Genomic DNA, 27,734 nt, shown 5'->3' on the forward strand with positions numbered 1-27,734 from the left:
GTTTTGAATGAAATAAGCAACTTATTATTGTAGGGTTTAGTTTTAAATTAAATGCTACTGTTCTTACCACTGTTTAATTACGTGCATTTTAATAGAAATTTTTATCTTTTTTAAAAGCAGTTTGATCTTGATTATATCTGTTAATTTCACCCAGTAATGTGTGAAAAACTTTCACTCAATTTAAAACTGTTTAAAATAGCTTTTGTTAGGGCTGGCCCATTATCTCGGTTGGTTGGAGCACGGTGCTGCTAACATCAAGGTCCAGTGTTCAATCCCTGTACCAGCCAGATGCCAAAAAAAAATAATAAAAACAAAACAAAATAGCTTTTGTGTCTCAGTCGGCAGAATTAGAGCTAAAATTTAAAGAGATTTAAAAAAAATAATTGTGGTTATCCTAAATGTGAATCCAAATATGACTATGAATCTTTTATCCATTCTATTTCAGAGAAAGGAAGCTCTTCATTACCTCCCCTTCTCCTGTCTTCCCCCATTCCTCATTTTGCAATCAGTCATGCTGATATTCAGAACATGATGAAAACATACTGGCTGTCTTTGTCCTTCCCAAGTAAAATCATAGCCTCTAGGGTAAGGAATTAGTAAGTCATTGTACTTGCCCACGACAATTGTCTTGTTAAGGGATTTGTATACACAGTGGGTCGGGGTGAGGGACTGTAATGCCCAGTCATTCTCACTGATAGATAACCTGGTCTAAATTTCTTCTTCATTTGTATCCCCTTTATCAATAGTAGTATAATTGCTATCACATAATAAATACCTTTGGCTGATATAAGAATAAATCTGGAGGTAATGTCCTTGGAAATCTCCATTAATAACCTATCTCCTAATGATACTTTGGGCCTTTTAAAAGATTTGCAGTGGCCTCTCTATGCCAGGAGTCTTAAACTCAAGTGCCAACATGGGACAGGCAGGTTGTGTAAGAGAGTGATTCAGGCCAGCTATTAGAAAAACAGTGATTAATGGCAGCTCACTTGTGGGCGTCAGTGTCAGGGATGCAGTAGAGAGTGGTGGGGACTGGAGCTAAATGGAGAGCAATTGTTCTGTCTGAATGAGAAGGCACTCCAGCCAGTTGTTGACATGTGGGAAAACGGACCTAGTGTTGTTATTAGATTTCCTTGTTCCAGGAGAAGCAAGAAATCCCAAGTTTCATAGGTTTTTTTTCTTTTCTTTTTTTTTTTTTAACACATAAAGATTTAAGTAAAAGTTTTTAAAACACTGCACAGGCCCAACAAAAATGTGACTGTAGAAAAAAGACTGAATCTGACCCTTGGAGACTATTGTGTAGCTTCCACTCTACATTCATCGATCCCAGCAGCTTTTATGAGGATTTAAATAAGCTAAGAGAATACAACGTACTGTGTGCTAGAGCTCAAGATGTATGGAAGCTAAACACAACCTCTCCAAAAGAAGCTTCAGTATTCAAAATTGTGGGCCTCTAATAAGATGGACTGACTAGCCTGGTGGGAGTCTTAGCTCCACCCTTTTCTATCCTCTGTGCCTGTTTCTTCATTTGAGAAATGAATTAATGGTATCTACTGCATAAAGTTATGAAGAATAATTGAGACAATTTAAAGTCCTTAGTAAGAATTCAGTGATTATTTCTGCTCTTTCTGTGCCTCCTTTTCCTTTTCTTCCTCCTCCTGTGACTCCTACTGCTGAGCTCCTCTCCCTCTTCTGTTTTTCATATTCCAGGTTTCTGAGCCCCTTCAACATGATCCTTGGAGGGATCGTGGTGGTGCTGGTGTTCACAGGGTTTGTGTGGGCAGCCCACAATAAAGACGTGCTCCGCCGGATGAAGAAGCGATACCCCACGACGTTTGTGATGGTGGTCATGCTGGCTAGCTACTTTCTCATATCCATGTTTGGGGGAGTCATGGTCTTTGTGTTTGGCATCACTTTTCCTCTGCTGTGTAAGTGCACCAGAGTTTTCTTTTTCTTATGTCATTAAAAACTGTAGGAACAATTGTCCAATGGCAATTACATAACCTGTTTCTTATGCGTTGGCATGTCTGCAAAGTGTTAGAATTTTCTAAAAATCAAGGCCTAATAGTTCACTAATTCCACAGATATTTATTGGGGACCTGCTATATGTCATTCACTCCTCCGGGGACACAACAGTGAACAAAACAAACACAGATACCAGGTCACAGAGCAGGAATGCAGTGTAGCCTCCACAGGACTCCTGATTTGTCTGATGCTAGAGTCTGTTCTCAAGCTTTAAGTGCCATTCATATTGTCCCAGCACAGGAATGAATGTATTTATCATTTGGAAGTAAACTATTTACTCTCTGCTTGCTCAGAAGATCATAATTAGCATTAAGAGTTTAATAAATCTATAAGAATAATTGGCCCAGAATGTAGATACTGAGTACTCAGATTCTGGTAAAGAGAACTAGATATTTTACATGCACTATTTACTAAGACCCCAAACACTTAAAGCCTGAAATAGAGAAGAGATAAAATTCCAGCCTCATCAACAGAAATCTAATTAAAATTCCAGTGTGTTAAGTGACAGGAACATTCCTTTCCCCCCCTTTTAACTTTTAATAGCATTTCACATGTACATTTATTCCATTAAGTAACATCATTTGCTAATTTGGGGTTTTGTTAGATTAAGCCCAGAATATTTTGTGGGTGAATCCCACACTTTGTTGGATGAAATATTTGAATCAACAAATTCAGACTTTTTGAAATTTTCTTCAGGTTTTCCACATGTGCTAGAGGCTTAGTATTTCAACAATTCTGTTTAAATACACTGCTTCTTAACTTTAGTACCTTTTTATATCAGGCCAGTGTCATGAATGTGTCATAGGTAATAGTTAAGGGTCCTGATTTCTATTGCTAGATCTGTTGGAAACCAGCTTGTGATTTGGACCAGTCGTCCTACAGGGGCTGTCCTTCACTCATCTATAAAATAAGGAAATTAGACAAGATAGGTGTTTCTCAAATTTTGATAATTGTGAGAATTACCCAAGATGCTTTTTAAAAATATGTTTCCCAGCCACATCCCTTGGAGATCTTGATTCTGTGGGTCAACAGCAGTGCACAAAGAACCTGTGTTTTTAGGAGGCTCATCAGATGTTTCTGATGGCCAGTCTTGGCTGGGAGCCTCCAGAGAGAATCCACATCAGTGTTTTTCAACATGAGGATCCTAGATCCATCTACCTGAGAATCATCCAGAGTAATAATATTGAAATTGCAGATTCTGGAGCCCTACCTCAGTCTTAACAGTCTGAATTTTGGGTGGTGGAAACTGGTAATTTGCCTTTTTAACAGGCTCTCCAGGTGATTTGGATGTACATGGAAAGTGGAAAACCACTGCTGTAGGTCACATGGAATGCCTATTTTAAATACAGATTCCAGGCCCATCCCTTTAAGGTACTGGTTTAGGAGGTCCAGGAGAGGGGCCAGAGAATCTGTTTCTTAATAAACAAACTTGGTTAATACTTAATGATCAAGCAAATTTGGGGAACAGTGGGCTACATAAGTTCTATAAACCCCTTAGCTTTTTAATCTAGAAGCCTATATACAACATTTTGGAAAATTGCTTCTTAGGAGGCACCTTAAAAGTGGGCTTCACCTGGGTGCCTCCTGCAGGGAACAAACTACAGATAATCCCTGAATTAAGCAAGAGTTCCTTTTTGGAAAACCTTGAGGAAGTTGAGTTATAGGTAGGTTGGAATGATGTTGATTCACTCTGAATTTCAGGGCATTTAAGTAGCATCTGCAAGGTGATAATGTTAGTGTGTAGAGGAGAGAGTGTGGCTGCCAGATTATGGTCCTTCCTGCTGAATACAATGTTTTCCTTCACACATGGAGAAAACTATGTATAACTTGATGAAGAGCTTTTTAAAAAGTCTATGGATCCATTTGAAGGCTTGGATCAGCTAGAGAATCAGATTGTCTTGTAGCTAACTGAGGCAGTTGACTAAAAGTGTGAACACACAATGTTGATATGGCGAAAGAAAATTGTTGCTTCGGTGCTAACTTTGTGTCACTTCTCTTAGTGATGTTTATCCATGCGTCATTGAGACTTCGGAACCTCAAGAACAAGCTGGAGAATAAAATGGAAGGAATTGGTCTGAAGAGGACGCCAATGGGCATTATCTTGGATGCCCTAGAACAGCAGGAAGAAAGCTTCAACAAAATCTCTGACTATATCAGCAAAGTGAAAGAATAAACATAGCTTACTTGGTGACAAGGTTGCAGCAGAAATGGAGTTGCAGTTTGCCCTTGTCCAGACCTACTTTCTGTTTGTGTTTTTGAAATAGGAGGTGCACATACCACCCAACTATCTATGGCAGCATGCATGTATAGGCCAAACTATTAACATCTCTGATGTTACAGAGAAAAGGCCTCAGAAACTGAAAGAAAACGATCCTGCTATTGTGTCTGAAGTTTCAAGTGTATTTATGTAATCTGATAGGAAATGGATCACACTTATTTCTTTAGGAGAATAAAAGAAAAGAAAATAATTATAGATTTTACAGCAACAATACTGTTATCTTGTAGGGAAAAAAAAGTAGTTGTAAAGTATCAAGGCATTGAGTAAATGGAAGGGCTGTAAAGTAGATGATGTCATGTGTTAGCCTGTTTCTAATCCCCTCCAGCGTTCCCCTCCAAAAATATTTCCTAGGATTGTAATGCGTGGGGTATAAATTAGTTTAGTTTTTATTATTATTCTTTTAAAATCAAAGGTGATCTATTTTACTTTGCCACCTGTTTGACATGCAGTGGAAACTGGATAAGCCAGTTTATACTTTGTTTACAAATATAATGATAGTTGTTTAGGAGAGTATTTTGTTAAATTTTTGTAACTTTTTGAAATGTGTTTTCACCAGCAGGTGTCTGTTGCAAATTTAATGTCATCTTCCTTAAGGAGGTTACAGCTGTGTAACCTGTGTTATTCTTGATAGACTTGTTAGAAAACAAACAAAAAAATTAAACAAAACTTGATGTATTCATCCATTTCTGTTGCTTATAACAGAATACCTGAAACTGGGTAATTTATAAAGAAACAAAATTTATTTCTTACAGTTTTGGAGTCTAGGAAGTCCAAGATTCAGGGGCAATACTTCTGGGTGGGAACTCTTTACAGGGTCCCCTAGCAATGCAGGGTATCACATAGCGAGGAAATCTCAGGAGGTCTCATGTTCTCCTTATAAAGCTAACAGTCCACACCCGTGATAACTCTATGAATGAATTAATCCACTCACAAAGGCACCATCCTTGTGATCCAATCACTTCTCAAAGGCCCCACCTTTCAAATATCATAACAGAATTTCCCACCCTCTTAACACTGTTACAGTGGGGATTAAATTTCCAGCACGTGAACTTTCAGAGGACACATTTGACCCACAGCACTTGAGTTCTGTTTATATTGCACATTTTTTGTCATTATAATCGAAAAAAAGGTGTCCAAGATAATGTTTCCCATACTTTTTTCTATGTTTCTTTTTTAACTGAAACTTTTAGAAAGAAGGAAATGAATGTGCACTTTAAAATTCCTTAGGGGCACAGAGAGGACAATAACAGCTGATCTTTTGAAATCTGAAAAGCATCTTTAGATGACAAAGCAAAAAGACTTAAAAACGAGAATGAAAGTGGGAGGGATCACCAGCTTCTGCAGCTCATAAAAATTTTACATAGCAATTGTCACAACCATATGCTTTTACAGATAGACATTAGAAGTAAAACAGCATGAGTTTATATATTCTGTTACTTTCATCCCTTTATTTCTCATGTATTTAGAAATAGATTATAAAAAATGTTTTGTTTGACAATTAAGTGATTTCATAGATGAAGTAGGAAACATTTTGGTTTCCCTAACATTGAATTCTGAAGACAATTGGAGCGGAACTTACTGGAGAAACTCTGTATGTCCTAGAATAAGAAGCAAGTGCGTATGCTGCTCCTGATTTTTCTTGCATTTTAGTTTCTCAGCCAACATGCAGCCTCATCTTTAGCGCAGTGATACCATCATGACTTCACAGATATGTTCTAGAATCTGTACCCTTACCCAAATATGAAGAATAAAATGTATCAAAGGTTTTCAGTGTGTGAGACTTTATTTAATGCACATCTGTGTTAAATATGTGAGGAACTCAGTAACAACCCTGTAAACCATGATGATGTACAACTATACAGCAAACACTTGTAGCCTGTGTTTCAAATACTGTTTAATGAAACTTTAATACTTTATTAATTTGCAGCCAGAATAAAATTGAATTCCAGTGGGATCCTTTTCTAAACCTGACATGGGTTTTATACATATTTTAGCCTCTTCCATTTTCTATGTGGTGAATTCTGCTGATTAAATGCAATATATTTGGAGAAAGTGACGACTTGAATAAAAAAAGATGCTCATTGTAAATACTCAAGGCCAGTGGTCAATTCTGGAAGGATAATAATAGAAAAACAGAACGAATAAATATTGTAAATTAATACATTTTATTACATTTCAAATTATTACATTTTAAAAACAAGTTAAAATTTTCAACTAAGATCTTCATGGTTGTTGGAGGAGGTGGATAGAAAAAGCATCAGTTGAACTGATTCAACTCTGGACAAAACCTGTGTAATGAGGCAGTATGCTATGAAATTGGATCAACTTTTCTTTTCACATCTAGGATTAAAATCCTCTTTCAGGACTTTTAGCACTTTTTGAAATTCCTGATTATTAATACTACAGCTATACAAATGAATGCCTAAGGGCTTTCCAGAATTTCAACTACTAATACACATTAATCTTTCAAATGTGTTTACAGTCCTTTGTCCTATCAGAGTTTAGCCTCTTAGATATAGAATATGCTAGACACTTAAAAAGTTTTATTTACTGAAGCCCTTTCTTAACTATCCTGCTTTGTATGCAAGGACATTTATAGCAATATTAAAGGAGGAGAAACCAAAGCTATCAGTTGTTGGCTAGTTTAAAATTACTTGATTGAAAAGTATAACTATTTAAATTTGGATACTTTTGTACACACTAAATTATGTTTAAAAAATAGAAACATGATACTTCTTTCCCATGGCTTGGAAGGCCAAATAATATATTGTTTTAAGTTTGTCCTTATTAGATCCATTCTCTTTGAGCCTGTTTTGCTTGTCATGTGCCACCTATGATTACATAAAAGAAGGCAGGTGTCAATTGTTCACTCAAGTAAGGAAGAGAGAAAGGGCATCAAAGCTTGATCTCCTAATTTCTAGGGTTCATGCCACTTCTATTATTACAAAATCTCAAATTCTGTGCACCTAGTGATCAGGACGGATAATTAAGGGTTCTAAGAACTTGGAAGGAGGAAAGAACATGGGTTTGAGCTGTCAGGAAGTTCGTTGTAGAGGAGAAGGGACCTGACTGGGGCTTTGAAGATTGGGCTGGACTCTCATAAAAGCAGAGCAGGAGGGAAGTCTCTTGGGGGTGTTCTATGGAAGGATCAGTGACAGCAAAAGCACACAAGGGTGTGCCTCAGGATGTTTTATCAAGAGGAGTGTGAAGGATGTGTGGGAGATAAGACTGGATTAGTAAACTGGGGCCAGGCAATGGATGGTCTTGAAGAATAGGGGAAGGAGAGTTTAAGTTTAATCCTGTAATCGAGTTTCCTTTTGAAGATTTTTGAGAAGAGCAACAAAATCAAATTACATTCATAGACTAAACTTAAAAATATATATGTATGTGTGTGTGTGTATGTATACACATATATATATGTACATACATATATTTGATATTTGGGTAAAACCGAAAGCTTGTCAATAACTACATTATTTATAAAAAAAATTTTTTTCTACAAAAAATAGCATGCTGTCTCCCATTGTCCGTATATATATATATGGAAACTGGTGGCCAGAAAGTTTTTATTATATAGGGTTTACTTTTCCCATTACTTTTTCTGGTGACACTTTGTTTTCTCCACATCCTGTGGCTTCTGTGTTCTGCTCCTCACAAATACCCCTATCAGGCTAATACCCCTAAATACCAGTGGAGTCTCTGAGGGAAAAATCCAGGCAGGGTTGGAAACTGGAAATCTCCACCAACTCTCCAAAGAAGTGCTAATTAGCAATCTTCCATTTCAAAGCATCAGAAGGGCCAGGAGCTCAATTCACCCTTCACTCGTGAGCTCAAATTCACGAGTTTTCAGATTAAGATACTGTGTGATGAATGACAGCAGAGGAGATGGAAGGAGAAAAATGGGGATATAATAGTTAATACTGCTGTTATATTTATTGTCATTTATGAGAAGAAAGCAATAATAAAGTGAATGTTTACTAAAAAAATTTTTTAAATTTCTGCTTCTGGAAGAATGACTCTAAATTTCACCTAGGTCACTCAAACTGATTTCAAGTAGAAAATGTTGCTTCTGAATACTACTATTTTATCTCCTTCCCCTTCCTCTTCAGCCTCTATTTCATCATTGCCCAAGCATCCTGCCTCTACAAACACCCCTGTTAGATGTTAGCACTGTCGCCAGTTCTGCCACCTGTATCCAAAGTATTGCTGCTGAAATAGTCTCCAAATTCTAATCCAAGAGTCATTATTTCAATTTCTTGTTCTTCTAGATGATTCTGTTGCCCCTTATTCCAATTCTTTTGGCAGTTGCACCTGTAATTTGAGCATTTAGAGAAAAGGAAACAAATTAATCCTGGAAACTCAAGAGCTTTACAGCAAAAATTACAAAACTTACATGCCTCAAAGAACATATTAGAAATTCTGGCTGGGGAGCTCCTGAAATCACAACAATACAACAACCACCACCACAACCACCATTCATTGGGCATTTACTATTGCCAGGGACTATTTCAATGGCATTTAGACCATGGTGAATCATATCATCGAAATAAGAGGGCAGGTGCTGGGGTCGGCCTGGTTTCAAAGCCTGGCACTAGCATTTACTAGTTGTGAGGTATTGGGCATCAATTTTCTCAGCTGTAGAATAATAATAAAAGTATCTAATTCACAAGGATATTGTAAGGATTGAGTTATTTAATACAAGTGAGTAATCAATGTCAGCACTTATTTTTAAAACGTTATCTCATTACAATCTTTTATAGCCTTGTAGAGGGAAACAGCTCAGAGAAGACAGTAATTTGCCTAAGGTCACACAGCTAGGAAGAGACAGAGCAGGATTTGAACCAGATCTTCCTGATCTGAGTACCCATTATTATATACTGCATGTAAAAATACCATTACAAGAATATAAAATAGATGGTCTTTTAAAAATGGATCTTTCCTCTTTGAAGTAATTCTCCTAATTTGATGCTCAGTAAAATTTTAAAATAAAATATTACTTGGAGAACTTCCCCACAAGGGCAAAAAAATTACAAAAGAGCAACATAAGTCCAAATCTGCAAATCCGCATCGTACTTCTGTTCCATAAGAACAGCTTAAAGATAGGGCAAGTCCTTAAAGAGTCTCATTCATGGTTATGTCTTTGGAGGGTGACTCACTCACCATATATGTACTTTCTGAAGAAGTCGGGGGGGACACTCAGAGTTTATGTAATAATGACTAGGGATGCCTCTCCCTCTATTGCACATATCCAACTGCCCATGTGATGACCCATTCTGGCCATGTGCTCCTCTTACAGCTAGTTCTCTGACCATGACCTTTGGCTAGGAATGTTTCCCAGTATCCTGCCCACCAGAGAGGACCTTCCATGTGCTGGTGCTTGCCAGCCTTCGATGTGTTTCTGACCCTCTCTTGCCCTCATCCCAGACTTCAAGAACGGAGGGGTGTGACTGCACTTTGGTAAGGTTCACCCATGGAGAACACCAGTGGTTACAAACAATGAAGAGTGGGCTGGTCAGTTAGCTCAGTAGGCTAGAGCATGATGCTGATAACTCCAAGGTCCAGGGTTCAATCCCTGCACCAGCCAGCTGCCAAAAAATAAACAAAGAGTAAATAAAAACAATGAACAAAAAATATGCCAGGTATTTAAAGTAACAGTAAAGCTGCAATAAATAGTTAAAACGGTGCATTCTTGATATTGCAGAGTGGAATGAGGGAAAAAGCATTTTATATAATGTTATTCACATGTATGTTTATAGATCTTTGGAAGGCTTCCAAAATAATATTTTAAAAAGCAAAATATGGCACTGACCCAGAATAGTAAACCCAGAGACATACACGGGTACTTCGAAGAGTTCATGGAAAGACTTGTATTATCTTTCAACTCTATTTTTCCACAAACTTTTTGATGTAGCCTTATATTGACATGTTTAAAATACGACCAAGCCGGCAGTTCAGATCACTAGGGAGAAGAGGAATGAGTCACTAAATGATCATTGGTTAATTCTTTGGAAAAGAAATAATAAAATAGACTTCTTGCTTCCTATTTACTTTTAAAATTGAACCCTTCGGCCGAGCCCGTGGCGCACTAGGGAGAGTGCGGAGCTGGGAGCACAGCGACGCTCCCGCTGCGGGTTCAGATCCTATATAGGACCGGCCGGTTCACTCACCGGCTGAGTGCCGGCCACGAAAAAAGGAAAAAATAAATAAATAAATAAATAAAATAAAATTGAACCCTTCAACTTAATCTGTAATATTAAATATTATTTTAAAAACCAAAAACTATAAAAGTTGCAAGAAAAGATAGACACATATTTAAATAATCTTCATAGAAGCCACTTCTAAGCAGAACACAAAAGACAGACACCGTAAAGGAAAAGACAGCTAGATTTGATGTTATAAAAATACAAATCTTACAAAAAGGAAAGAATTGACTTGTGTTATTGTTAGGGAGCCCCTTTCCCCTTCACTTGTTAGTTAAAATTAGGTTTTTTAAAAAGTGTGTGTGGTTTGCACTGTGTGTGTGTGTGTTTGTGTGTGTAGCATTACATACTCATAGAGACTGGGAGATGGGGCAGGTTGGGGAGACCCATTTCAGCAGGGGTTATTTGATTCGGCACACCTACATTGAGTTCCTGCTCTGGGCCAACACCTCAGTGGGTGTCCAGCATAAAGAAGAGGAAAACCTGCCTCAAGGAACTCAGAATCTAACAGGAGACCTACCCTGTGTTCTTAAGGGCTCTAAACCTGAAGCAGAATGTGGGAGGTGCTATAAAAGGTTTGGATAAAAGGTAATGGAAATATACAGGAAGAGTACTACTGATGTTTTGTTTTTGTGTGTAAGAAGTAGTACTTGAGCCAAGCCTTGGAAACTGGATAGATTTCAACAGACAGAGACAGAAGAAAGGTAAGTTTAGGCAGAGGGTGGTATGGAGGCAGGAAAGCAAGGTCCTTCAGGGGAAATATCAGGAGATGTGGTTTGCCATCGATGTCAGAGTCATGGTCAAAATGTGGTCCCCAAATAAGCAGCATCAGCATCACCAGGAAATTTGTCAGAAATGCAAATTCCCAGGCCCCATCCAAGACCTATTGAATCAGAGACTCAGGGAGTGGGCTCAGTTGTCTGTATTTAGCCTTCCAGATTATTTTGATGCACACTAAAGTTAAGAACCACTTTCTTTAGTGTAGTCCCCCCTTGTCCATGGGGAACATAGTCCAAGACTCCCAGTGAATGCCTGAAACCACAGATAATACCGAACTTATATACACATGTACTGTTTTCTCCTGTGCATACATACCTATAATATAATTTATAAATTAAGCATGGTAAGAGATTAAGAATAACTAATAATAAGATAGAATAATTATAACAATATACTGTAATAAAAGTTAAGTGAATGCGGGCTCTCTCTCAAAATATCTTATTGTACTGTACCCTGGGTAACTAAAACTGTGGAAAGTGAAACCACAGATAAGGGGGGACTATTGTATAGACTTTAGAAAAGTTGTATATGAAAAACTCTTTTTTCCACTAGATATTAAAGGAAGGCGATTTCAGGTCTATATAATTCCTGGACTATATAAGATCTTTTGAGATGAGCTTGAAATATTACATTGGTTCTTTTTCCCATGGAGATGCCCTTTTTAAGAATCATAACGTTTCAAAGCTACGATCTACATTGGGCTGGCTTTGGCTCTTGTGGATTCTACTGGTTCCTTTTTTGGAGGCAACCCCCCCCCCCCAAAAAAAAGGAGAGGGGGAGAAGAAAAACAGAAGTTGAAGATAATGCTGCTGGATTTTAGACTTGAATGCTTGAGAGGATGGGAAACTGGGAACCAGAAACAACAACCAGGCCTAAAAGTAAAAAGCTTGGTTTGGGGAAAGATTGAATAAAGATGCTAAGAAAACCCGGAGTAATCTAAAGGGAAAGGGAGATTTGGGGGTTGTCCTAGATTACATGATATTGAAACAAAGGAAAAAGATGGGAAAGAGGAGAAAATTGCTAAAGGATAGAATCTAGAGAACTGGTTAAAGAGAAAGATCATCTTGTAAATTGAGGCAAAGAAGAAATGGCCAGAGATGAAGATGAAGGTCAAGAGTCTATAATCTTAAGTTCCATAATCATAACAACTACTAATGTGTCATGGAGTTTTTGGCCAACTATGGCTACTTATGATATTACTATTCTGAAGTCTTTCTGGAGGAGAAATTTAGCAATGTCTTTAGCCAACCGGCGGGGAGCAGTCCAGATATATGTAAGGGAGCCCTAAGTAAAATTAAGTGAATGTTAAAATAGTTACCTTATTTGATTGTCACAGAAACTTGGATATGATATAAATGCAGTTGGCCGCAGTGAATTAAACAGTTGCTGCAAATGGGATTTTATCTCAGTAAAAAGTACAAATACTCATCCAGGATGGCACACAGTAAGCAGACCAAAAAAAAATTTTGAAGATGAAAGGAAAGCATCCATTTGTTAGGGAGTGATAAGCCTGTGTAAGCCTAAAGTCTTTGCTTTGTGCTGGTATCATATTATTTCAAAGTTATTAACTCATAGGGAGATAAATTAGTCGTTATCTAATAAATTCAGTTTGTTAGACAAGACAAAGACCTTAAAGACATAGCTAAAAAGAAGAGCAAACTAAGAAATTCCACAGGAGCCAAATAAGTAATGTAAATGAGTGAAGCATGCTGGTGCAAGGACGTAGGGCAAAAGAGAAAAAACTGGAGAGTCCACTCTCTGCCTTAAGGGAGAAGCCAACACACAGAACAGACACTTTGTCCCATGCAAATGCAAACCCAGTGTGGCCAGATCCGATGTTTCAAGTGGTTCCAGAGATCTGGAATTTATGTGACATTTAAAAATTTATACAATACCTAAGCCACATAAAACAGGCCTGCAGATCTGGTCTGTAGTTTGCCAGTTTTCAGTGCCTGGCCCACAGTGTAAATTTCTCTTAACATGAATTGAATGGGTAATTTCTTGGAGGAGGTAGCATTTGAACTAAGCAAGTCTACAGATTTTCCTTTATTCTTTGCAAACCTCTTCATTTCGGGGATCCCAGGCCAGAAGCATGGGATGGGGAGAGAAGAAGCATTAAAATAATAATAATAATAAAAAGAACTTTTTTAAAAACACGAATTGATTATTGGGATATGTTCTAGAAGATACAAAAATAATATTTCCAACTCAAGAGAGGAAAATAACTACTATTTAAGAGTAAATAACTCCTAAGTATGTTTTTGAAAATCAGTATTCTAGTTAGCAATATCAGTAAAGAAAAAAAAAATCACAAGATTTCAAAATTTTGTTTTAATTTTAACCTCATTCTTGAAAACCCAAGGGTTTGGATCTCTGCCTGCCCCAAACACAAAAAACCTTTCCTTTCACCTGTATCACGTGAGCATTGTCATGTTTCATTTGATTGGCTAAAATAGCCCATTCTGCTGGGATCTTGTGCTGTCACCACTCATGGTGTTTGCAGTATTTCATTGAGTATAAGATGCACATTTTGTGATGTTTCAAAAGCTCTGAAATCAGAATGCATCTTCAGATGGTGTTTTTCAACAGCCAGCTGCAGACATTAATGCGAACACATCACAGTTATTCACACTATAATCACTTCCACTGAGTTATGTGCCCTGTGGGTACCACACACATGCAAATGTACTGTCACTTAAAATATCTTCTACAGAATGATAAAGCAAATGTGGTAAAATGCGATGGGTAGGTAAGAATTCTCTGTACATTTTTTAACTTCTGTAAGTCTAAAATGATTTCAAAATGAAAATATACAAAATTTAAAATGTCTTAAAAAATTACACTGTGATTTGGCTTTAAAGCAGAAATTTATTGTGTACACAGAAAGGCACAGAAACAGAGCAGCGGGGAGCAAATTGATATTAGCGAAGCAAACTTTCATCAGTGGAATGATGCATTTTCACAGTATTCTTGCAGAGCATTTTATACAACCAAATAGATGAAGTTGTGTGGCACTTTGTAACTGAGATGCATGCAAAAAGATGCCTTTCGCAGGCCAAGCCAGGCAACCGAACGCAGGAGAAATTTCCAGTATCTCAGAATAGATAAAAGCCATTTTAAAGCTGAAATGCAGGATTGTCAATCAAAAAGCATGTCAGAGTTTACTTTGCAGAATGGTTTTCTTTGTTAGTTTATTTAAAAAAAAAAAACAAGTCAAGCACACTTAAAATTGATAGCATTTTAGATCTGATGCAAATATGAAAAATGTAGTACTTAGTAGGGTGTTGTGTTCTTGCAATTATCATCATGGATTTATTTTAATGGCTTTTGCTCTAGGATCTAGACTCAATACTAACGTGTTCTCAGTTGAGTAAAGGCAAAGGATCTTGACCCTGAAAATTATAAAACTTACATTATAAGCTCTGTGAGATTGAGACTGTACCTGACTTATCCACCACTGTATCCCTGACACTTCTCATGGTGCCTGACATAGGTATTTGTTGCATTAATGAATAAGCGAGTGGATGGAATGGAATAGACTCAGGGAAAGTGGATTTGCTCAGTAGAACATTCCCTCAGAAGCCATGGAGTTGGTTCAGGTGCTCATTTGTACTTCCAGAGGATCTTCTACTTTGAATCCACATGCCACCTTTAATGCAGATTTTAAAAAAGACTCCTCGTCATTCTTTTCAGACTGTTACTTTCTGACTATATAGCCACCAAGGCGGCTTGGATATTCTTTGTCAGTGACTGGTTACGGAAGTGATAGAGTTAGTTTCTCTCAACATCCAGCGGAGGTCTGGCTGCCTGCAGAAGAGCAGGTGCAGAAAGTCTCGATGTTATGCTCAAGGGCGGACAAAACACCTTTGCCTGACTTCATGTGACCGTCTGATTCCAGGAAGAATCAGAGTCCCTCTAAATCATAGATGAAAGTCATCTTTGATTTAGAAGAATGAAATATTGATAAATCTGCATTTATTAGGAGATGGGAATAAGAGACATACATATGTATATGTATGAACAAGTAATAACAATCTTATTTTAGAATATAAAGCTCCTTAAAGTAGAAAAAGAACAAGCTTGCATAGATATTTGTTTAACATGTCTTGAACCATTTGTGAATTTATATGATGAAATAATATATGGATTATTCTGTTAATGTAAACTCGGTTACATTACATGAGATTTTAAAATAATACATAATTATCAATCATCTGTGACTATTAAACACATCTCTCAGCTTCTATAAATGTCATCATAATAATGACCAAAAAAATTTCATTTCTACAACCTAAGATGCAAGGAATAGAACTTTTTCACTTACCAGCAGTAATAGTGAATCACAGTAAATATTGAAACTGAAATAATAGTAAAATATTTTAAAACTCCATTAATTCATAGATTCAATTAATGCTAACTTGAAGTCTGCCATTTGTCCACCTCCTAAAAGTGAAGAGTGTAGTAAATACAATTGCAGGTAGTCTCTCTTCATCTACTAGAAAAGAACCAACTGTTTCTAAGCATTTTGGAAGCATTCAGTTATCTATAAATGACTGGCCTAACTACGCCTCCTTCTTATTTTTTCCTCACAGCAGGCTCCTGGGGATCTCTGAGTGTCAGCTCTGTGTGGCTGGAATGTTGCTATTTTGAGTATGCACTTGGAGGGTTCAGAAGAGCAGCATGAACAAAGCTTGACCCTGGACCCAGAACTGGGTTCAATGTCAGCTCTACCGCCTCGTAGCTGTGTCTCCTAGACATGTTATTAACGTCTCTAAGCCTCAGTCTCCTTTTTATAAAATGGGAAGAGTAACAGTACCTACCTCACAGGGCTAAGACGATTATGAGTTAATTCATAGAGTGACTCAGGCTTTAGTAAGTGCTCAGTAAATGTTAGCTGCTAATATTATTATTACAGAAGCCAGAAAGGAGTATGTCCCCAGGGATAGCCAGTGATTTAGATCTACTGGTAACACTCACTGGCTTCCCCCAGTTAGCCACAGTTAGTGAGTAGCTCCCTGTGTTAAATTTAGCAAACAGGGAACAGAGTTGAGACACATTCATTGTGGTGCTTGTTCACCATTTCTCCCTCCTTCTACTTACAGGTTTAAGATAGGCGACGTTGCTCTGACGAATGTCATTCAAAAGCTGATCTCTGGGAGTGATTTCCACCAACGGGGGTGGCCTGTTCCTCGGCACCGGTCTGAGTGTTCTGATCACATCTTTGAGGTTGGTTTTTTCGGGTGGTTCTCTGGCTTCGGGCATCCGTGATTTGCGCTGGATTCTTTTTAGCTTCACGATCTGGAAGGAGTCAGGGTCGGTCCTGTACTGCGGAGCCTGCGATGGCTTTTTCATCATTTCGTTTCTTCGACTAAAGGGGACTGCTTGGGGGTGGGGAGGTTGAGGAGGAGGCTGGAGGAACTCCTGCATTTGGGCATCTGTCATCGGTCCTCCCAACCTCTCCCACATCCCAGGGGGCAGCCCCAACCCATTCTCCAATATGGCTATTAACTTCCTCTGCTCTTTGAGTTGCTGCTGTTTTTGTTCTTCTTGTCTTTTCTGCCTTTGTTTATCCTGATTCCTGGTGAGCAGATTGGTCACCACCATTCTGGGCCCGGGAAGCTCAAAATGGTAGCCCATCTTCAGGAGAGTGTCATTGGCCTTCAACAGCCTGGATATTTCCATTTCAGCTTGGTGGCCCAACATGTGCCTCTGATTGTGAAAGCGAAGTTCGGTTAGTGTCTCGTTAAACTGGAGACACCTCATGATGGCCACTATTCCTTTACCTGTGATGAAATTGGACTCGATGTTGAGCGTGGTAATACTCCTGTTTTCACGCAACATGTTGGCCAAGGCAAACGCTACATTCTCATCGGCACCCACATTCGCTAAACTGAACGTCTTGATGTGTTTGTTTTTCTTCATGGCATTGACAAAGTCCAGGAGCATTTCCCTGGGGATGTTTTCAATGTTGTTCAGGTTGAGTTCCTTCATGGCAGGATCATTTTGTCTGACGCGCCTCAAGCTGCCATCCAGGTCTGTTTGGTTTCCTGAAGGCCTTGCACTTACCTTCAAAAAACTAGTATCTAGAGCTAACTTCTTTGGATCTAATTTTGATATTTTTTTCTCACTTTTTTCCTGGGCCTCTGGTCTGGCTGTCTGTTCTTCTAATGCTTTATTTGTTGCCAGTTGGCAATTGCTCTCGCAGTTTCTGGTTTGCTCTTTTGCTTCCTCTTCCTCATCTGTGTTTGTTTTGTCGTCACTTTCTTCATCATCTTCTCCTTCATCATCTTCGTCTTCATCTCCATCTTCATCTTCATCATGGTCATCACCTGTTTCTTGGACATTGTTGCTGTCCTTTGAAGCTCTCTTATTTGCAGCTATTTCACTATTGAGCATTTCTTTTAAAAATTGGGACATGTTTTTATTACCTTTGCCTATTTCTTCATGCTGTTCTTGAGTGTTTTCCTAAAAGAAAGGTTTATGAGAGTCAGAATACATAACAGGGAAGAAATATGAAATAGAGCAATATCTAATGGAGATAATAAGTATTATTTCATTGGCATGTGTGTGTATATGTATAAACACACATATGATATATAAAGGTTTATACACATACAGGAAAAAAATCAGTTGAAATGTTTACCAAATTAGCCATTTTTCTGAGGAAGGGAGAGAACCACTAAGAAAACTCTGAGGAGGGGAACTTTTTAGATTATATAATTCTAGAGTGTTTGAGGTTTTTTCGCTTTTGTTTTTTTACAAAGCACACATATTAGTTGTGTCAACAAATACAGGCAAAATAAATATGACTTTTGTAGACACACACATTTGTAGCTATGTTTACATCATCCCACATATTAAAATGAAACCTAGTTAATTTTGTTTTCAGATTCCATATTGTTTCTTAAAATACTGTTCAATTCCAGAAGATGCTATTTTATTTGTTTTGAAGACATTATAGAGTTGTTTATTGATATATTAAAGTCTTTGTTTTGTATTTAGCTGAATAGGCATCTTTGTATTCAACAGCCCTGGGTTACATGATAATTTTCTTATGGCCCGAACTAACATTTATATTCCTAAAATGTCTGCTAATGCAGTATAGCATGTACGTCAAATTTCCCTGAGAACATAACATAATGTGGGGAGACTAAGAGCAGTTTGATGTTTTGGAATGTGTTTTTTTTAAACTTTGATTTTGATTTTGTCTCCTCAGCTCTGCAAAAAGTGCCCTGGCTACTCCAGGGATATGCTCATGTTCAGTCTTTTATGAAGGCAAGTGCCTAGGGTGCAGAGCCAACTATACAATGGAAGAGAATTATGCAGAACTTTAGAAATAACTACTTAGTCTGGGAAGGGAAATGACAGTCTTCTGTCAATAATGTTTATTAGATTCTTGCACACCAATTATCACACTTTTCTATACAATATGTGTACCTCAGAGGTGTCACTTTGAAAGCTGTTGTAGCAGTCTGAGACACAGATTCATCTAAGCAAGGACTTAATCTTAATGCTCGTGACTTCAAAAAATTTGTGGGAAAATGAAATTAAAAGATAATACAAATCTTTCCATGAACCTTTTGAAGGCCCCTTGTATTACAGGTTAGAACTGAAGTTGACAATAGTCATCTTAACCCCCTAAAGCTTTCACCATTGCATTTCTCATCGGTGCCAGCAGGGGGAGATAACTATTAAGCTGTTTAAATTCTACCAGAGGAAGAAAAAAATGTTAAAAATACTGTCATTTTTTTTAAAAAAATCAAATCAGCGTTCATATAGAATTGGCTTTTAATCCATTGACCTCCAATTGTAACATGTTCACAAATTATACCTTAAACTCTAACCTGATCAAGCCAGTGATTTATTTTCTTGAGCTCAGTACGTGTTTAAACTTTCATGACCGTGAAACTTTCCTTAATTACAGCAAGCATGATAGTAATGTGACAAAATACATCTATAACAGCAGGCATAACTGAAAGAGACTTTATCTGGGGGGGAAATCAATGTTCTCTTTTTGCTAAGTCATTTTTTTAAGCGGAACAGTGACAAAATTATGCTGATATGTAATAAATTTGTAGAGTTAACAGTTCTAGTTATTACATTAAAAACATTCAGAGAGTCGGTTTCAAGATGGCGGCGGCTGCGGCGGCTGGCGCGGAGTAGCTGAGGTGGAAAAGGTGGCCACTGGGCCTCAGGCAGCCGGGAAACTTGTGGACCTTCCTCTGGCCATCTCTTAAGGGAGGACTGCTGCTGCTGGCCGGTCGTGGGGGCTCAACGCCACTTTGCCCCCGGCAGGAGAGGCTGCCTCATTTACAGGCAACAGCTTTGAAGTGTGGAGCAGGAAAAGAACTGATTCTTAGCTGCAAAAGCGAGTCTTGAAACAGGGAACACGGCGCCAGGGCTGCTGTGGATGCAGCCAGGATCCCGGAGGCTGGGGCCGCACTGAAGGCGGCCAGCTGCCCTATCCAGGATTCGAGATTTCAGGCCGGCATTAAAGAAGACTCCTGGGAGCGCCCGAGCGGCGCCGCGACTGAACAGCCCGAGGCGGCAGCGCCGAGAACACGGAAGGCAACAAACCAGAGACAGAGCGAGCGCCCGACCTGGCACAGCACTGTGAGTGATCCCTGGCAAAGCTCTGTTCGGGGGGTGGATGCCCACGCGGCTCCCCGCCTGCACCACCAGGCCACTCCTTGCCCCGGTGCTGCCTCCATTTTCCCAGGTGCGGGCAGCTCCGCCCCGCTCGGCCATCACTGAGCCCATTTGCTTGGCCTGGCGCGGGGATTTCCGGACCCTGCGGGCCGACCTCCTCTCCCACTCCCTCCACGGTTCTCTGGCAGGGCTGGGGGTGTGGGGCGTCCCGACCAGTTTTGGGAGGGCTAGGAAGTACGGGCGGGCCGACTGTCACTCCACCACACCCTGGACTCTGGCCCCGGTAAACTTCCTGTTACTGGGAGGCAGATACCATCTCTGCGACCACCAGTTTGGAAAAAAGCCTAACGAATTTCTGGTTGGGAATAGTGCGGTAGGAGAGTTCCCAGGTCCGCTTGAACCTGCCGGAGAGCAGGCTGCAGGCGGGCACTAGACTCGGTTTATACCGGGGGGATACAAAGGTGAACAAGACCCGAGAAAGATCTACACAGTGCTACAAAGGCACCCAGAGAGACCGGTCGTCTGTGCCTAGCAGAAACCTGGTAGACTTCCTGGGCGAGGCGGTGCTGAGCAGGGTCTTGAAGGCCCAGCTGATAGACGAGGGGTGCAGAAGACACGCCCCAGCCCAGCACAGTGTTCACAGAGGGGGGTGACGTGCGGCCAGGGAGGCGGAGTCTCGACAGAAACCACACACCCGGTGGGGTCGCCACTGCACGATCTAACAGCCTGGGCCAGAGCACACGGAAAGGGGAGAAGTCCTGTACAGAAAGTGAAAGCTCAACAGAGATCACACACCCTGTGGTACGTGATCCACCAGCCCAGCAGAGTACAAGCTGACCAGAAAGGTGGATCCCCGGAGAAGCCCAAGACCCGAGGCAACCACACACACAAGACACTAGAGGCCAACTGAGCAGTCACGGCGGGAGCCATACCAAATTGGCAACCACAGCAACATCCTAGTTAGTCATTAGTCTTAAACCGGTGGACTGTGAAACCCCCTGCAACAATGAATAAACACCAAAAAAAAGACACCAGAAATACAAAAAATCAAGAAAGTACACCACCAAAAGTTAATAAATCTCATACTCTAGATCCTATAGAACAAGAAGCCCTTGAAATAACTGACAAGGAATTTCGAGTGATAATTCTAAGGAAACTGAATGAGATACAAGAAAACTCAGCTAGACATCATGATGAAATGAGGAAAAGTATACAGGATCTGAAAGAGGAAATATACAAGGAAATCAATGTCCTGAAAAAAAATGTAGCAGAACTTGCTGAACTGAAGAAGTTATTCAGCGAAATAAAAAACACAACGGAGAGTTTAACCAGCAGGCTTGTCGAAGTTGAAGAGAGAACCTCTGAACTTGAAGATGGGCTGTTTGAAATAACACAAGCAGACAAAAAGAAAGAAAAAAGAATCAAGGACATGGAAGAAAATCTGAGAGAGATATCAGACAACCTCAAGCGCTCAAATATCCGAGTCATGGGTATTCCAGAAGGGGAAGAAAATGGAGATTCCATTGAAAACATATTCAAAAAAATAGTGGCAGAAAACTTCCCAGGTATAGGAAAAATCACAGATCTTCAGATCCAGGAAGCTCAACGATCTCCAAACGTATTCAACCCAAAAAGGCCTTCTCCAAGACATGTCATAGTCAAATTGGCAAAACTCAGAGACAAAGAGAGAATCTTAAAAGCTGCAAGAGAGAAGCGTCAAATCACCTATAAGGGAGCCCCAATCAGGTTAACATCAGACTTTTCATCACAAACCCTAAAAGCTAGAAAGGAATGGGATGATATTTTCAAAATACTAAAAGACAAAGATTGCCAGCCAAGAATACTCTACCCTGCAAGGCTATCCTTCCGAAATGAGGGGCAAATAGTATATTTCTCAGACAAACAAAAACTGCGGGAGTTCACCACCACAAGACCACCCTTACAAGAAATCCTCAAGGGAGTACTGGGTTTGGTTCCTGAAAAATAACTACCACTGCCATAAAAACCTAAGAAAAATCTAAACCCGCTAGTACAATAAAAATGGCATTCATGAAGAGAAAACAAGCTAACAAAAACACTATCTACAACCTAAGGAACCAACAAACAAAGAAACCAAACAGTAAATCAGAAAGCAAGGAACAAAAGACACCTAAGACAACCAAACAACCAATAAAATGCTAGGAATAAATCAACACCTTTCAATAACAACTCTTAATGTTAAAGGCTTAAATTCCCCAATTAAAAGACACAGACTGGCTGACTGGATCAAAAAACAGGACCCAACTATATGCTGCCTACAAGAGACCCACCTCACCCATAAAGATTCACACAGACTAAGAGTGAAAGGATGGAAAAAGATTTACCATGCAAACAGAAAAGAAAAACGAGCTGGAGTGGCTATTCTTATATCTGACAAAATAGACTTTAAACTAAAAACCATAAAAAGAGACAATGAGGGACACTACTTAATGATAAAAGGACTGATCCATCAAGAAGACATAACAATCATAAATATGTACGCACCCAATGTTGGAGCAGCCAGATTTATAAAACAAACTCTATTAGACCTAAAGAAGGAAATAGACACTAATACCATAATAGCAGGGGACCTGAACACTCCACTGTCAATATTAGACAGATCATCTAGGCAAAGAATCAGTAGAGAAACACAAGATCTAAACAAGACTCTAGACCAATTGGAATTGGCAGATATCTACAGAACATTCCACCCAACAACCTCAGAATATTCATTCTTCTCATTAGCACATGGATCATTCTCCAGGATAGATCACATATTAGGTCACAAATCAAGTCTCAGTAAATTCAAAAAAATTGGAATTATCCCATGTATCTTCTCAGACCACAATGGATTAAAACTAGAAATTAATAACAAACAAAACTCTGGAAACTATACAAACACATGGAAATTAAACAGCATTCTACTTAATGACATATGGGTCCAAGAAGAAATCAAGCAGGAAATCAAAAAGTTTATTGAAACTAATGAAAACAATGATACATCATACCAAAACCTGTGGGATACTGCAAAAGCAGTATTGAGGGGAAAATTTATTGCATTAAATGCTCACTTCAGAAGAATGGAAAGATGGCAAGTGAACAACCTAACACTTCACCTTAAAGAACTAGAAAAACAAGAACAATCCAATCCTAAAGTTAGCAGACGGAAAGAAATCATTAAGATCAGAGCAGAACTGAATGAAATTGAAAACCAAAAAACAATTCAAAAGATCAACGAATCAAAAAGTTGGTTTTTTGAAAAGATAAATAAAACTGACAAACCATTAGCATGGCTAACAAAAAAAAGAAGAGAGAAGACTCAAATAACAAAAATTAGAAATGAAAAAGGCGATATTACAACTGATTCATCTGAAATACAAGGAATCATTCGAGACTACTATAAACAACTGTACGCCAACAAATTTGAAAATCTGGAGGAAATGGATAAATTTCTGGACACACACAAGCTCCCAAAACTGAACCGTGAAGACGTAGAAAATCTGAACAGACCAATAACAATAAAGGAGATTGAAGCTGTTATCAGAAGGCTCCCAACAAAGAAAAGCCCAGGACCAGATGGATTCACAGCAGAATTTTACCAAACATTCAAAGAGGAATTGACACCGATTCTTTACAAACTATTCCAAAAGATTGAAACGGACGCAAATCTCCCAAACTCATTCTATGAAGCAAACATCATCCTGATACCAAAACCAGGTAAAGATATAACCAAAAAAGAAAACTACAGGCCGATATCCTTGATGAATATAGATGCAAAAATCCTCACTAAAATACTAGCAAACAGAATACAGCAACACATACGAAAAATTATTCATCACGATCAAGTGGGATTCATCCCAGGGATGCAAGGTTGGTTCAACATACGCAAATCAATAAATGTGATACACCATATTAATAAACTCAAACACAAGGACCATATGATCATCTCGATAGATGCTGAAAAAGCATTTGATAAAGTTCAGCACTCATTCATGACAAAGACCCTCAATAAGTTAGGTATAGAGGGAAAGTATCTCAACATAATTAAAGCCATATATGACAAACCCACTGCCAATATCATCCTGAATGGGGAAAAGCTGAAAGCTTTTCCTTTAAGAACAGGCACTAGACAAGGATGCCCACTCTCACCACTCCTATTCAACATAGTGTTGGAAGTACTAGCCAGAGCAATCAGAGAAGAGAAGGAAATAAAGGGCATCCAGATTGGAAAAGATGAAGTCAAACTGTCCCTGTTTGCAGATGACATGATCCTATATATCGAACAGCCTAAAACCTCTACAAAAAAACTGTTGGAATTGATAAATGATTTCAGCACAGTAGCAGGATACAAAATCAACACACAAAAATCAGTAGCATTTCTTTTCTCCAATAGTGAACATGCAGAAGGAGAAATCAAGAAAGCCTGCCCATTTACAATAGCCACCAAAAAAATAAAATACTTAGGAATTGAGTTAACCAAGGAGGTGAAAAATCTCTATAATGAGAACTACAAACCACTGCTGAGAGAAATTAGAGAGGATACAAGAAGATGGAAAGATATTCCATGCTCTTGGATTGGAAGAATCAACATAGTGAAAATGTCCATACTACCCAAAGTGATATACAAATTCAATGCAATCCCCATCAAAATTCCAAAGACATTTTTCTCAGAAATGGAAAAAACTATTCAGACATTTATATGGAACAATAAAAGACCACGAATAGCCAAAGCAATGCTCAGCAAAAAAAATAAAGCTGGAGGCATAACACTACCTGACTTTAAGCTATACTACAAAGCTATAATAACCAAAACAGTATGGTACTGGCATAAAAACAGACACACTGACCAATGGAATAGAATAGAGAATCCAGAAATCAACCCACACACTTACTGCCATCTGATCTTTGACAAAGGCACGAAACCTATTCACTGGGGAAGGGACTGCCTCTTCAGCAAGTGGTGCTGGGATAACTGGATATCGATATGCAGGAGAATGAAACTAGATCCATACCTCTCACCGTATACTAAAATCAACTCAAAATGGATTAAGGATTTAAATATACACCCTGAGACAATAAAACTTCTTAAAGAAAACATAGGGGAAACACTTCAGGAAATAGGACTGGGCACAGACTTCATGAATACGACCCCAAAAGCACAGGCAACCAAAGGAAAAATAAACAAATGGGATTATATCAAACTAAAAAGCTTCTGCACAGCAAAAGAAACAATTAAAAGAGTTAAAAGACAACCAACAGAGTGGGAGAAAATATTTGCAAAATATACATCTGACAAAGGATTAATATCCAGAATATATAAGGAACTCAAACAACTTTACAAGAAGAAAACAAGCAACCCAATTAAAAAATGGGCAAAAGAGCTAAGTAGGCATTTCTCTAAGGAAGATATCCAAATGGCCAACAGACATATGAAAAAATGCTCAACATCACTCAGCATCCGGGAAATGCAAATCAAAACCACATTGAGATACCATCTAACCCCAGTTAGGATGGCTAAAATCCAAAAGACTATGAACGATAAATGCTGGCGAGGCTGCGGAGAAAAAGGAACTCTCATACATTGTTGGTGGGACTGCAAAATGGTGCAGCCTCTATGGAAAATGGTATGGAGGTTCCTTAAACAATTGCAAATAGATCTACCATACGACCCAGCCATCCCACTGTTGGGAATATACCCAGAGGAATGGAAATCATCAAGTCGAAGGTATACCTGTTCCCCAATGTTCATCGCAGCACTCTTTACAATAGCCAAGAGTTGGAACCAGCCCAAATGCCCATCATCAGATGAGTGGATACGGAAAATGTGGTACATCTACACAATGGAATACTACTCAGCTATAAAAACGAATGAAATACTGCCATTTGCAACAACATGGATGGACCTTGAGAGAATTATATTAAGTGAAACAAGTCAGGCACAGAAAGAGAAATACCACATGTTCTCACTTATTGGAGGGAGCTAAAAATTAATATATAAATTCACACACACACATACACACATACACACACAAACCGGGGGGCGGGGAGGAAGAAGATATAACAACCACAATTATTTGAAGTTGATACAACAAACAAACAGAAAGGACATTGTTGGGGGGGAGGGGGGGAGGGGGGAGGGAGGGAGGTTTTGGTGATGGGGAGCATTAATCAGCTACAATGTATATCGACAAAATAAAATTAAAAAAAAAAATAAATAAATAAAATAAAATAAAATAAAATTGTAAAAAAAAAAAAAAAAAAAAAAAAAAAAAAAAAAAAAAAAAACAAAAACATTCAAGAAAAACCCTAAAATAGCTTAATATCTGTCATTTTCTAAATGTCATCACTAATATCCAATGCATGATGGGAATGTTAAACATTTTCAGTTATTTGACTTGGTTTAATTGCAGGGTATATGGCTAGACTTCAGGGGGGCTGTGAAACCTCTCACATTGTATATGAAATATTACATATGTATGGATGTGCCAGAGAGAGAGGGTACAGAGCTTTCATCAGCTTCTCAAAGGGCCCTGTGAGCCAAAAACAACAACAACAACAACAAAAAAAAAAAAAAAAAAAAAAAAAGAGTTAAGGACAACTGCTGTCTGGGTTATGAGTTATTAAGTGTTATCGATATGTAATATAGGCTTTCCTACACAGCAAACCCAATAGCAATTTTTAAAAACAGACATTTACAAAAAGTTACCAGTTTTCCCCTCACAACTATATCATGTAGGTGTTTCTGAAAGTTCCAGTCTGGAGGAGGATTAAATATTAAGATTTAATCTAGATGTGGCAAAACCAAAACAGAACAAAACTTTGGAGTCTTGAGAAACCATAGTTACAGCCCCAACATCTGACAGCCCAGTCCCAGGCAGCCATTTCTCTGTTGTACACAAATCCCGGGTTACCTCGGAGTGCACAAAGGTGACAGGAACGCGCTCGTCTTCCAGCATGCGCCTGGATGCCTTTTGCCAATACATATAATCAACAAGAGATTTATGGTCGAAGTTTCCTGTCGGTGGCTTGTCGGTTTGATCTTTCTGAATCATTCCCACGGGAAGGTTGGGGTCAGGGGCCATGACTTCCATTTCCGATTGCAATTCTTTCAGCTCTTCGGGTGACAAGTTGGCCAAAATTTTATCTTCATCAATCTCATCATCAGGGAGTTCTCCTTGGTCTGAATTCCTGCTGTGCTCTGACATGTTTTTCCTATAATGTTTCTATTTTACTAGAAAAGAAGAAATAATTACAGATGATTTTTTAAAAGAAGAAACAAAACCTCGAGAAGGCCCCCCAGTTAACAAGTGTCTCCGGTCAGTACGCCCTTGAGATATTTTTTCCCAAGAACCTCGGTGGTGTTTGCTGATCAGCTAGAAGTGACTACAGCTAAGCTGAAGCTGGATCTATATTAAGCACAGCTTGGCTGGACAGGGTCAATTTATGGTACTACTATGCTGCTCTCTTTTCGGCAACTTGAGTCAGCTGTGCAAATCCATCTGACATTTCAGTACAGCTGCTTCTGTTCGCCACTGAGTACCAGGTCCACAGAATCTCTGCAGGAATATAATTCGTTTTCTTCCTATATCCCCTCACATTGCCACACACGAATTCAGGCAACCCATACCAACATACTCTGATACTCCAGGGGAGCCCACTTCTTTTTGTTTAAATGATAAAATCAACTTACAAAAAAATTTCAGAAGGGAAATCCAATCAGCAATCTGAGTTCTTTTGGAGTGAAAAACTCACTTGAAGGTAGAAACCAAGCTCGGCATTTGTCT

At 38.9% G+C, this 27,734-nt stretch overlaps 2 protein-coding genes across 2 annotated transcripts in view; one reads left to right on the forward strand and one right to left on the reverse strand.

The window, feature by feature from the left end:
- The window catches only part of ARL6IP5 (ADP ribosylation factor like GTPase 6 interacting protein 5), a 20,861-nt gene extending 14,792 nt beyond the window's left edge, over positions 1-6,069 (forward strand). Inside the window, exons 2-3 of the mRNA XM_063115188.1 lie at positions 1,711-1,928; positions 4,026-6,069. Coding sequence (XP_062971258.1) covers positions 1,711-1,928; positions 4,026-4,198 — 391 coding nt within the window. The 3' untranslated portion in view covers positions 4,199-6,069. The remainder of the gene's footprint in view (positions 1-1,710; positions 1,929-4,025) is intronic.
- Positions 5,022-27,734, reverse strand: LMOD3 (leiomodin 3). Its single transcript, XM_063115187.1, has 4 exons — positions 27,641-27,734; positions 26,862-27,181; positions 16,384-17,748; positions 5,022-8,614 (listed from the first exon to the last, which is right to left on the reverse strand). The coding sequence occupies exons 2-4, from the start codon at positions 27,153-27,155 to the stop codon at positions 8,588-8,590; spliced, it is 1,686 nt and encodes a 561-aa protein (XP_062971257.1). The 5' UTR covers positions 27,156-27,181; positions 27,641-27,734; the 3' UTR covers positions 5,022-8,587.

The sequence above is a fragment of the Cynocephalus volans genome, chromosome 11 (genome assembly GCF_027409185.1).
Source record: "Cynocephalus volans isolate mCynVol1 chromosome 11, mCynVol1.pri, whole genome shotgun sequence".
Taxonomy (NCBI): Eukaryota; Metazoa; Chordata; class Mammalia; order Dermoptera; family Cynocephalidae; genus Cynocephalus; species Cynocephalus volans.

Bases quoted from the DNA above. Each gene is read 5' to 3' on its own strand.
- LMOD3 (XM_063115187.1), bottom strand. From the start codon at position 27,155: ATGTCAGAGCACAGCAGGAATTCAGACCAAGGAGAACTCCCTGATGAT. The intron at 17,749-26,861 runs GTAACCCGGGAT...CCTTTCTTTTAG, and splicing joins TCACCTTTGTGCACTCCGAG to GAAAACACTCAAGAACAGCA. The intron at 8,615-16,383 runs GTAAGTAGAAGG...CTCAAATTACAG, and splicing joins ACGTCGCCTATCTTAAACCT to GTGCAACTGCCAAAAGAATT.